At 39.1% G+C, this 13317-nt stretch overlaps 1 protein-coding gene across 1 annotated transcript in view; it reads left to right on the top strand.

Annotated features, from left to right (window-relative positions):
* PREP (prolyl endopeptidase) overlaps positions 1-6706 on the top strand; it is a 92497-nt gene extending 85791 nt beyond the window's left edge. The window contains exons 14-15 of the mRNA XM_050315574.1: positions 3095-3251; positions 5023-6706. Of these exons, the coding sequence (XP_050171531.1) occupies positions 3095-3251; positions 5023-5317 (452 nt within the window). The 3' untranslated portion in view covers positions 5318-6706. The remainder of the gene's footprint in view (positions 1-3094; positions 3252-5022) is intronic.
* Positions 6707-13317: the final 6611 nt, after the last annotated feature.

The raw sequence follows: 13317 nt of genomic DNA on the forward strand, positions 1-13317 counted from the left end.
CCTCCCTGCTCTGAAAAATCTTGTTAGAAACCTTCCTTTGCACTTAAAACGCAGCTGGATTTCCATGCTCTTAATGAGCCAGATAGGGATTTTCTTTGACTGGATGCAATTAGGTCAGTTTAGGAAATTCTTGTAAGTGCTTTTTCATCAAAGCAAGAATAAATTTTGCAATACTTCTTCATGCAACACTAGAGATCATAACTCACCCTTTAGGTGCAAGGGCCCGCTGCCAGACTTTCTCAGTTCTTATTTATTGAAGAAAAAGCTGACAAGGAAGAGTATTGTCACTCTTCCAAGATACTGTTTCCTTTCAGTCAGACTAACAGGAGGTGACTCTAAGGACTGCAGAGCCCTGAGCTCTTGCCTCATTCAACCACAAAACAAGACTTTTTCTGTCCTGCAGTGTGATCCCCAAGCTGAGCAAAGCAGCACAGCTGTAAGCTGAAAACCTCCTTCATGTAAATGCCGTGTTCGACCTCTCATGTTTGCTTAGTCAAAACCAATTCTGATGTTTTGAAGGTTTACTTTCATATACTGTATTTTAAAGCTCAACGTATATGTAGAGGAGTAAAAATAGTGAATAAATTGTTGTTCTGGATTACACTTTATTAATGCATATAATTAAGTATTGTGGCTAATTAGAGGGGTGCAGTGGACATGCATGAGTATCTCCGTAAGTGATTTCTTACTGAAGGAAATACTTAAGGAAGTAGGAAGCAACAATTTCTTACAAAATCCTGAGCAACAGACAGTGCTTCAAGAGACACTCTAAAATAAAGAATATTAAAATGAAGTGCCTCGTTTTGGCTTTTTTTCCTACCAGAATATAATTTATGTTCACAAAAGGAAATAACATGAAGGGGAGGGATCTGATCAAAAGCTTGAGTTAAAAACATAAAGATCTTTTGCATAGCATCTGTTTAAGGCACTATATATACCTTACAAAAATGGGATGGGAACAGACCAGGAAGAGTTAGCATGGTTGCATATCAGAGATGACCAGAAGTAAAATTGCATCTTCCAGAAAATAGAAATCATGTTCAAATAAAGAAAATAGTGTAAAGTGTAAATTCTTGGCAGAGACTGAGAGACCACAGGAGATTGATGAGCAAATTGCTTCCAATGTAAAGATTAGCAATGAAATCTTTCTATGCACATAAGAGGCAGGAAACTGGCTAGAGGATCTGTGGGACTTGCAGGTTTAGGGAGATGTAAAAGGATCATTAAAGAAATATAATGGCAAAGCAGAACAACTAAATGGTCTGTTTGTATTGATGTTCCCTCCTAAGGAGCGTGGGGGATTCCCTGCACCAGTGCGTTTTCATGGGGAATATTCTGGGGAGCTGATGCTGGAGCATCAGCAGAAGAGGTTTTGGAATTAATCAATCCAATGAAAAGTAGCATGTTGCCAGGACCAGATGGTGCACATGCACGATCCTAAGTGAACTCCAATATGAAATTGCAAGCTACTAAGCCTAAATATCTGAGAAACAGAAGGGGGCAAGTGTAATGCCAAGTTTTAAATGGTTCATGGTGATCCACAAGCTGCAGATGAGTAAATCTGACTTCTCTAATGGGCAAACTAGTTGGAACCAGTAAATAACAGGTGACACAAAAGGAAGAATTTTGCGGGCTGAAGTTGCATCTTTCAAATCTATTTGAGCTATTTTGAAGGAGCCAGGCTGCATATGGTGCTTGTAACAGTGATCTAGGTGAAGTTATTCTTGGATTTTGAAATGCTTTTGACAAGGGCCCTCACATAAGGCTATGAAAGAAAGTTCTTGCTGAGCTGGAAGCAAGGTCATGTCATAGCAATATCCTGGTTTGCAAGAGGCAAAGAATGGGAATAATCAATCCATTTTCAAAATGGACAAAAATTAGGAGATACAAGAATTTGGGAAAGAGTATACCTACATGTGGATGCACAGTGAATAATTCTGAATTACAAAACAGATTCTGGGACCCACTGCAATAGTTTTGTGCAAATTTCAGTGCTCTTATTTCTTAAAATTCCAAAAAAGCACGGGAGTTTGTAAAATTACAAAGAAACGTGTTTCAAGCAAGAAACAGAAACTGGAACTGAAGAACTTACTGCTACAGGATATGACGAGCACTAGATGAATAAATATTAAGAAAGGAAATAAATTTAATTACAGAGGATGAGTATTTTGATGACTTTTTAACAGGGTGGCTAGAGATAACTCCAACTCAGAGAAAACTTTAAACTACTAGTTTATAAGCTGATAGTTTACAGGAGAGATCTTTCTGTATTTGTTTAATGCCTTTACCCAGAGCATCTGCCAGTTGCCACTCTTATAAATTGAACACTGAGCTAGATGGGCCTACTGCAGTTATTTTTAAAATGTATGAGGCAAGAGATATTCTTAAAGAACTTGTCCCTTCCGATTTGTAAGAAGATGAAAATCATAAAACAAGAAAATACAATTTAAGTTGAGGTTATTCCTCTGATTTTGTAGCAGTCTGCTTTTATCAAAATTCTCTCCATATGGGTTTATAATAATAATTATGGAAGAAAACTTTCATCAGTAAATGGAGGATTGTTGATCCTTTTCTTTCTTGATACTAATATTGAAAGCTTAGACAAGGAAGGGTTTAGGAACCTTCAGTTCCATAGTCCAGAATCTCACATATTTTTAAATTTCACTACTTCTTCAAACCCAGTTTGCTAGTTTGAAAGGCAGTTTTCAAAGAACAGCATGTTTGGTGCCTGAAGAACTGGGAAATAACTTTTATGCTCTTTTGGACATACCATCTTCGGAAGTTATATTTTTTTATCCATTTGTGTATTTGCTTTCAGTTTTGCTTGAAAGTCTTATTTGACTTCATATTCACTAGCAGTCTTCTCTCGTGTGATTTGGTTTATATCAGATATTTTATACTTAAGTTTTTTTGGCTCCAGGTATTATATGGTAATCTTATTTTTTTCCCGTTGTTTTGACAGTTTTACTTCCTTTTTTTTTTTGATAAACTTTGAGTTTATGAAAGCTTTTTGGAGAACTTGGCAGGGGACCTTTTGCAGCTGAGCTTAATTGTTTAAGATATGAACACTAATAGAATTGTTTTCCTGTTGAAGCTGCCTGTGCCAATCAGCGCCCTGACCTATTTGGTTGTGTTATTGCCCAAGTGGGAGTGATGGACATGCTCAAGTTCCACAAGTACACCATTGGCCATGCTTGGACCAGTGACTTCGGTTGCTCTGACTGTAAAGAGCAGTTTGAATGGCTGTACAAGTAAGTGCCTTTAAATACTTCTGTGGTTGTTAAAAAGCATAGTCCCCTCAAGAGTTTCAGGTTGTCACGAACAATATCTATTTGAATAATTATTTCATCCTGTCCTGCACTGAATTTGGGAAGTTCTGCATTTCCTTACAAGTCAATTTTGAATTAAAGACTATCTTAAAAGTCCTGTTGAGTCAACTGGTCGTATTTTAATATGTTCTCCTAGCAACTTTTAGCAACTCATAAGGTTTTCTTTCTGGATAATGACTCCTTTAGGCTATCACAACAGAATATTCTCAAGTGAACCAGTACATAAATTGTATTTTTTATCTTGAGCTAGAGAGAGTCACCACTGTGAATTGTGTTATACAGTGTGGATGGGATGTATTTGTAGGAACTGAATGGCAGTAGACCATAGCAGGATATTAATTAATTTTTTAACTCCTTGCTGAGAGGTCTGGAAAGATTATTTTAAGAAAAATTAAAAATATATGAGACAGGCAGCTGTGCGGGAACAGAAATTATCTACACATCGGCTGTGGCTTACATGATGTGTTAGAGTAAGTGTCATCATTTTAAAATATTTTTTGTGCAACTTCATCTTCTGTTGCTGCATTTGTATTTCTTTAATAATGAAGACTGATGTTCCAGGAAAATGCTTCATACATGCTAAACAATTTGACTGGTCTTTAGATATTAAATAGATATTTAGATATTAAATATATCTAAATATAAAGATATAAAATGTTTAGATATTAAAAAGAACATGTGCCACATGTACACTCTATACCTATTTACCCACATGCTTACTCACAAAATCTAAGTGCACAGTTTTAGAAACATTTTCTATGATGACCTGATACATATACCTTTGTGTCCTTTACAAGAGCTGGCGATTTCTTTTCAATTAAGATATATATGTAATGTTCCTTAGATGTTGCCTTTACATATGCTTACGTTGTTTCTTAGATGAAAGTGAGGAAACAAGGAATATGTTAGGTTAGACACTCAAATATTTTCATGTATTCTTAAAAAGCAAAATTTCCTTCTGTATTTTCTGTTATGAAATAGGTGGGAAAACAATATCCTACTCACGATTTAAGAAATGTAACGTTCTTCCTAGGTGTAACTTTCTCTAAAAAAAGAATGAAATGGTTAGATGGAATTTTTTTTAAACTTATTATTACGTTTAATTTCTAATGTTAGAGAGTACTTTGTGTTGACATACATAGATACACCTTCTATGTTATGTTACAGTAGCCAGAAGGTGCAAATTCTCCTGAAAAGAAGGCAGATTTTGAAACTTATTCATTACTCAAAAACTAGGCATCAAAGTCATCTATTGAAAGCAGAAAAACTTACAGTGCTCTCCGTTTCCTGCCTGGCGTTTCCTCAGCATATGTGCATGTTTAAAGGTGGCCTAAATATTGTAGAGAGAGCAAATTTAATAACTATATAGCACTTGTGGCTTACCATCAGAGTCTGTTTCCAAATTTGTGTGGGATGAAGACATCCACATGCAGACACAGACTGCTGGGGATATGTACGCTGGGGAAAAGTCTCAATTTCCCTATTTCCAGCAGGATGGATCCTGCTGTGGACTTGATAGCTTCTGCTGCAGTTTCCCTGTTGGCTGTTCCCGCTATTTTGGACATTCCTGTGAGATGTACACAGATGTCTTCTGAAATTAAAGAAATACACTTGTTTCACATTTGAGAGCCAGAGATCCTACTTGTTGGGTGTTGAGGAAAAAAATATGTAAACATTTGTGTGCTTTTCTCAGGTACTCTCCACTCCACAATGTCAAGCTGCCAGAAGAAGATGGTGTCCAGTATCCCTCTATGCTGCTGCTCACAGCAGACCACGACGATCGTGTGGTCCCTCTGCATTCACTGAAGTTTATCGCTACCCTGCAATATGTTGTGGGCCGAAGCCAGAAACAAACCAATCCACTTCTCATCCATGTTGACACCAAGGCCGGGCACGGGGCAGGAAAGCCAACTGCTAAAGTTATAGAAGAAGTGTCAGATATGTTTGCTTTTATAGCGCGATGTCTAAATCTTGATTGGATTGAATAGGCAAAATGCGTATTACTGTCTCCTTCAGAAAACAAGGGCTTTAACACCATTTAAGAACAGCCACGCTACTACTTGGTGTAGTACTTACATTTAAGAAGTGCAGTTTAGTATTTTATTGATCTGACCTGCTACGGAGTTTTGATCTTCTGTGCTTCCCTTTTTTTGGCATTTCTTTGAATTTCTTTTCTACTGCATTCCAAAATACATTTTGAAAAGCATGTTGAAATAAATAACTGAGCTACTCTCAGTTACTGTTGTGAAAATTTAGATTCCAAACTTAGTGCTAGTTGAGCTTATTTCCTGTAAACAGTTTTAATGTATCTCACACCTATAAACATATCCAGATCATTTGTAATTAAATGTAAGTACTGTCCACATACAAGAACTGTGAGCATACTTTATTTACACAGTAATTTATTTTAGAATGTAAATTGAAGGTGTTCAGTGATAACCGTGAAATACTGAAGAGACAGTAATCTGGTTAAGTAAAGTATTATTAAAACATTCTGTTATATGCTATTCATAAACATGTTACAATCTATAATAATGATATTGCTAAATTGTTCTTTCTTTCCAAAGAGACTTCAAAATGTCACCAGTTTTCTCTTCTGCCATTTATTTCTACACAGAAGAGAGAACTGGAGGCTGGAAAACTTGAAGAATTCTTAGATTCTCATTGTAATCTCAGTCAAGCTATACAGATACTCTTCAACAACCCATCAGAAGTTATCTCTTTAACTGTTTCTGAAGAGTAGACTGGGCACTGATTTAAACAAACAAACAATAACACAAAACAAAACAAAAAATAACCACCTCAAACCCACAACTTTGTCTGGATTTTTCAAGTTTACTTTTTCCTGATGCCTTTGACAGAAGGTTCTCTAACAAGCCAAAATCTGAACATACATATATAGCCTAGTTTTGACTGCAAAACAACAAGAGCTTATAGTCAGAATCCCTAATGATTTGACACAGATACAGTATTTGAACTGCCATTTTTCCCATCCAGGTTGTAGAGCTATAAAGTAGATGTGAGTATTTACCTACTAACTGTCTAAACTCTGATGCACTGCAGCAATTAAAATTTGATGTTGCAGAGAAAAAAGTATTCTACCAATGATTATTATTATTATTCTTGTTGCCCTTCCAGAAGACATCACTGCTTCTCAGTTTTGGATGAACTGATATATTCTTTCAGAATCATGATTGTCTTTGTATTCATACTTAGATCCTAAGGCCTGTGTTTTAACTCTGGGCTCATCTCTCAGGAGTTTCATCTCTAAGCAAACAGTGTCTCGGTGCAGAAGGAGGAGGGAGTGGTATTTAAAAGAGGAGGGGGCTGGTCTAAACAGCATCAAAAATAAAAATAAATTTATATCAGATTCACTCTGTGTTTCTCTTGTGATCTGGTCTTCTTTGATTCCCTCTGCAATCCAGGAAGAATCATCCCCTTCAGGCCCTTATAATATGTAATTTGATTTTAGGAGGAAAATAATAGAGGCTTTCTGCTTTCTTGTGAAATACCACACTAAAACCTGTATGTGATCTGGGGTTTATTTGTGATCTGTGGGCATTACAGTTGTTTACAAGATTCTCTGTGGAATGATGCCTTCTGATCACAGCATTACATTAAACAATCAGAATAGGGAGTTGGGGGAGGGGTGTTTTTTTCTCCTCCAGGCTCTGAAAACAGGGTTCAGGTTCAGCACCCTCCATTTCCCAGAGGTATGTGAACTGCTTTTTGTGGTCATCTGGAAATTTTCAACAGCTTAACCACGTGGCAAGAACAGCCCATAAAGCAGTGCCATGCCCACTTGTAACACCTCACAGTTGCAGCATGTAGCCTTCTATTAAATTTATAGTTATCAAGAGGGCAGAACTTCACCTCTGATACAGAGCTTTGCAGGATAGAGTGTGTGGAAAAAATGGTCCTCAGACATTCAAGAAATAGACACACAACTGGGTCACTGCATGGTTTGGGCACAGCCACCTCAGTCATCTGTCCATGTCTTTGTTCCTAAAAATACTTTTCCTTGTTCTCCAGTTGTTCAAACACCAAACTTCTGGCACAGGTTAAAAATAACTCCTTTTCCTCCTGAAGCCTTCTGCACTGAATGACTCAGTGTCAGGACAGATGACTCATAATCTGGAGAGTTTGGACCCAAAATTTCATGTTGAGAGACAATCAGGAGTATTGAAGGTGGAGCTGGCTTGCTGGAGGACCACTCACAAAAATAAGTGTTCAAGAGTATCCCTTGTAGAATGCTGATATCAATATTGGGAAGGCATTTCCGTAACAGGGTGGTAATGTTGGCATTTATTTGATATTAATCAGGTATGCCAAATTCAGGATTCAGGTGCCAAAAGAGTGATATTGCAGAGCTGTCTTATTAGCTGAGTTGCTGCTTTTGGGGCAGAAAGGGTCATGCTCCAACTAGAATCTGTAATTAAGTCTGAGCTAGTAATGCTCTTGTAATATAGTGGGATTTAAACCTTCAGGGCTTGGATTAAATAGACCTGCAGCCAAACCATTCCTGCTGTATAAAACTTAATGAAATTTCTGTTAGTCTAGCTTCAAGGGTAAGTTCTTCTCTCTGTGGTGGAAATGCTATTTTATGAAGATGCTCTGTATTTTGTGGCTTTTATTTCCAGTACATGAAGCTGGGCAAGGTAACCTCCTTACAACTATCTGCTTTTTCAAAATCATGTTTCTTAGGAAAATAGATACTAATGTTTTGCACCAAGATCAAAACAAGAAAAGAAGTCCTGTAAGACGCTTATGCCACATGAAGTCAAATCTCTAAGTGGAAATAAATGAACTTTTTACATATTGCTCCTTCAGAACTGATGTAAAAATATCTTAGTTGTCTTTGCTCCCATGAGTATATATTTGCATCAGAGTTGATTTATGTGAAAAAGGTCAGAAGTATTTTTAAAACCTGAGAGTCTTCATATTCTTCACAGAGAGAGAGATTTGAATTCCTTTGCAACAGAGTTAATTTACATTTTGGTAGCTGCAAAAAAATATTTATGTACTGACTTCAGCTGGCTGCTGCATTTTATGTCTAGGGGTGGAAGAAGGGCAGCTGGTCTGCAACTATGTAAGTATAAAGGACGCTCAAGACAGTTTGGAGGCACCTGTTCCTGACACCTAGAGTTTCTCCTCTTTCACCACGATTTTCTTGACTTGGCTCTACTTTGCCATCTGTCTGTAGGAAGGCAGTAACATGAGCAGCAGTACTTTTGCATTCAATATAGCAAGCAGCAGCTTTCAGACGTCTGTGTTGTCAGGTCATTTATTTATTTTTAGCCTGAGGTTGCCCCTCAGGATTGCCTAAAGGTCTGCTTATAGACTCTTCCTGACAGCCTCTCCTGTGAAAGGGGTTTTCCAAGCTGAGTAGGATTTAGGGGGAAGGGCCAAGGGAGGGACTTGGAAGTCAAGCTAATAAACAAGCACCCAATTTCTGCCAAACTCTTCTACTTTGAAAATATTCAGTAGACAGCTTTTGTGCAATTGTCTCCCTGTGCAGACCTTTCAGGATTTGGATAGGCCATGCTGTTTAAACAGCCAGGTTTGGCAACTATACATTTCTCCATATGTTCTTTTAATTACTTCTACCTTCCTATACTGCATGCCAGGAAAAGAAAAAGCATTCCTCGGGAGATTTTTTGGCCTTGCCCTGGCAGCAGGGGGAGGTGAGTGGGGTAGCCTTCCAGTTCTCACGTCCCTGAAGATAACTACAAGTGTGTCCTCAAGATAACATTGTTTCTGAATAGGCATTTTTGAATAAGCTCCTATATTCAGTTTATTCATGGCAGAGAAATCCTTGTGGCAGAGTCCCTCAGTGGAAGCTAGACTAGCTACTGTCACCCACAGAAATGAATTAAAATTCTGGACTAGGAGGACTGTAATTTGGCTGTTTCTCCTAATTTTCTGTAACAGCAACTGAAAATTCAACATTTAAAACCAAAGCTAAGCAGTAACTTGTCAGTGAGAATCTCTGAGACATCCCTCTGGCTTTCTAGCAAGAGTAGCAGGGACAAGGAACAAACTTGGTGCTCATGCCCTTAAACCAACGCAGGGTAAGCTTAATGCTGAAAGTCTGAAAAGCAAGAGTCATATGTGGTGATGTCACTAAACATTTCCAGCTTCCACAGCTGGAGTCTGCGTATGGATGATGTCCCTGCCATTGTGATATTACCAGCTTGCCATGTGTAGCTTAAAAGACTACAAGTTGTATGTATGCATTACTTTCAATGCCTCCCATGCCTTCCGTGTGCAAAAAAAGGACAGAGATATTATTCTTGAAGCCCCTGAAGTATGGAAACGCATGCTGTTTTAAACAACACACATATTAATTAGGTATCTGATAGGGCTAACTAAGCACTAAATTAGGTATTTATCTATAACCTACACAGGGCATTATTGGGCCCAAAATATTATCTATAATTTTAATCCTATCCTCACTGTCAAAATCCTAGGGAAATAATCAGAATAAAAGCAACAGAAAGGTCTTGATTTTGTAGCATTTGTATCGACTTGACCCTTTCAGTGCTTCAGGAGACTGTATGAATGTTCACTGTGTGGGTTCCAGACTAAGCATTCCCCCAGACATGGTGTGGGGTGGAATTTCCTGGTTTTAGGAAACAAGATTGCGTTACAATGTAAGAGTGCACACAGTGAAGCTACAGACCAGCTGTAGGTTGAGCTGCATGAAATGCCTTAATTCAGCGGGTCACCTGAACTCATAGGTGGCAATTCCATTTGGTTTGTAGCACCATAATTTTCACACTGCTTCTCTTTCCCTGCTACAGTTAAGTACAGTTAAGCTGTACTTAACTTCTGACGTCTCCTCAGCAGAAGAACAGATAAACATGATGATACATTGCATTTCCATGATGCCGTCAATAATATATTCTCTTCTCCTGTGGGACTTCAAGAGTGTCAGAGGACAAGAGCAACAGAAAAAAAAATTAATGTTTTCTTTGCCACCTAGCAGTCATTGAACAACCGTGAACATCCTACATAACAGGAATTTATTCATTAGTTAGTTATACACCAGTTAATGCAAATTTTTAGAAGTTTGGATGAGAATGTTTGGCTGGTGAAAAACTGTTCTCTGTGCTGCTTTATGCTTTTAGGCCACTTCTGGTGTGCAACAACAGAATGTCATTGTGACAGCAAGTGACAGAGTGCTGTAACATGGACTGTTGTTTCCTTCCTGAGAAAGGAACTGAATAAAGGGCTCGGGCATTTCACTATTTGGAATCGTTTGGAGCAGTAACAGGAGCAGATAAACAATTGTCTTCTGAGTGTTTCAAACTTATTGTCTTCTGATTGTTTCAAATGGAACAGTGTCATTGCTCAACAGAATATGCTGGTTTTTGGTAGTGCTGTATTTCAGAGGAAGCTCTGCTGTAGTAGAACAAGCTTTTTAATGTAGGTATGTGCAGGTATCTCTTTCAGTAGCTGGGCCAAGCTGTTAAATACTTCCTGCTTCATATATTTTAGTGTTGATGATTACCATTCTGCTGCTGAAACTGCTTCTTGGTTTAGTTTAAAGCTTCTTAGTATGAGAACTGTGTTTTCATCATGAATGGCATAAAGCTGAGACCTAAAACCATTCACAAGGACCCCAAGCTTCAGCACTTGAATTTTGTATTTCATTTTGTGTTTCACCGGGTAGACACAGGTACTAGGAAAACTTTGCATTACAGTAAAAAAGTGAAATAACCATTCATGATCGCTGCTTATAAATTGAAGAGCTTGGGAAACCTCTATTTTTTACTGTATGTAAACAAACCTCCAGCTTTATTTTTAAATTAAAGGGATTACTTTTCCTCATTAGAGATGCTTAGCCCTCCTTGAGCTTCATGGAAATGCAGATCCAAATCTGATCTTCACAAGAGCACCCATTACTCAAAATGCGCAAAAGCAGAAATTCTTCAAATTCCTCGTATTTTCGATGAGGTTATCCTCCAGCAGAGCTTCGGCTGCCAAGGACAAACTGGAAAACATCCTCCTCTCACAGATGACAGTCACTTGCACAACAACCCAGTCATTAAACACTTCGCTGCCAAGGGCCTGCTGCCCATTCTGCCTGCCTGGTGGAGCCTCCCAGGGCTGCTGCTCTTGCCAGAGGAAGTCGATTGAGGGGGAGGGGTATCAAAGTTACAAAATCGCCTCCAGCTGATGAATTCTACAGTTGTTGTGATCATTTCATGAGGTTTTGGACTGCTTTCATTATTTTTGGTGCTTCTTCCCTGTGAAGATCTGATTAGTGAGAGATGGCTCTGCCCGAACTGAGGTGCACACAAGACCATACATCGAAGTCAACAACACGGATTTTATTTAACAATAAATGTGATGTAGAGAGACAGAAAGAAGTAGAAAATTGCAGATGGAGGAGGGAGGGGAAAGAGAGAAAGAATGTCATCACCTGTGGATCCAGCAGAATCCCAATGTAAACTGGTCCTTCCCTGGGCTTCTTAGTGGTGGGACAGGGGGGGCCCAGTTTATAATTCTGCACAGAAGGAGTGCTGGGTACCAAGTCCACAATGCCCACTGTCAATTATCAAATCTTTTCACTGCTGATAATGTTTTAGCAAACAAAGGAATTAATCCTTATTGGCTACAAGTTACATAGTTCTCATATTAATTAGTATTGTATCTTCTATTGGTTAAATGGTTCTCTTGCTTCTGATGCTAATTAGTCTGCATGCTCGGTCTCTCTCTTCTTTTGAGTCAGTGGCCATGAGTCAGTGGTTGCCATCTGCCCCTGCCGGAATTATCTTTTACCCAATCGGACCTGATTTCAGCACAGTTGTTGAGTTGGTTTTATTATTTTCTTCCTTATCTTGGAAGTTCCGCCAGATGTCCTTGTGGCCCCTCAGTGCTGTATTCTTTGTATCTACTGATAGTGATACATGCTTCTTCCCAAGCTTTGTTAACCCCCCCTGGGTCTGAGATCATGGAATTTATCTTCCTGACACTGGGAAACAGTACCACCTTTATACAGTCCAAGTTTTGGGTATCCACAGAGACATATTCAGGGGGTTTCCATTGCTGTTTGTGGTCACAGATGCCGTCTGTCCCACAACAGCATCTTCCTGTCAGAAATTCCTCCCTTCTGTGGCCTTAAAAGTGTTTGAGACAAGTAACCATCCTCTTTGACTGCTAACATTCACTTTGGTGAGAATTGGGCAGCTTGTTCTGCCAACCAGGGACAGCAATTCTGGGTCAGAGAAAGAATCACCACGTGATGGTGGACATCCTGGAAGAGGCATACTTTCTGTCAAAACATGCTTTCTGTCCGTCAGGGTTTAACAACAATGTGCTCTGGTTTCTGCTTTACTGATCTAATTAGGTGCAAGGGAGTTATCCATCCAAGCATTAACTGCAGAGGGATGTCGTGGCCTCTTCAGTCCCTCAGAGTGACGGGGTGGGGGGGGGAGGGCAATACACCCCCTGTAATAGGGCCTGTCACCAGGCAAATAGAGACATGTCACATCTCAGGAGATGATGGGGATAAGAACTGTGTATCTTTGTTTTCAGAGGCACAGGCTGACAGAGCTCCTGCTTATGAAGCCTAAGGAAGAGCTGTTCCCTCCAGCTGTCAGAGGCTGTTTTTGAGAGATGTAGCTCATCCCAAGGTCATATAACAGCCATCAGGCTGATGCTTAGCTGTAGTCACTGAACCATGCAAGTTCTCTATTTGGCTCTTACTTAGGGAGCTGAGGATGGTGTACCAGTGATTTGAGGAGGGATATGATTGACTGAATCACTTAAGCCCTCAGCCAGTATCAGCCCTCAGCCCTCAGACTCTGAGCCCGTATCTTAATAACAGCAGCTTCATTCTTCTCATTCTCCCATCCCATTCTCTCTACACTGTGTTGCATGTTAAGGAATACCTCACTTTCTTTACCTGCATTGAGCTCCAAAGGTGTTCTCATCTTTCCTAATCACACTACATCTGCTCATTTTTCATTCTTTGACCTTC

The sequence above is a fragment of the Myiozetetes cayanensis genome, unplaced genomic scaffold (genome assembly GCF_022539395.1).
Source record: "Myiozetetes cayanensis isolate MyiCay16 unplaced genomic scaffold, myiCay2020 scf2-11, whole genome shotgun sequence".
Classification (NCBI taxonomy): domain Eukaryota; kingdom Metazoa; phylum Chordata; class Aves; order Passeriformes; family Tyrannidae; genus Myiozetetes; species Myiozetetes cayanensis.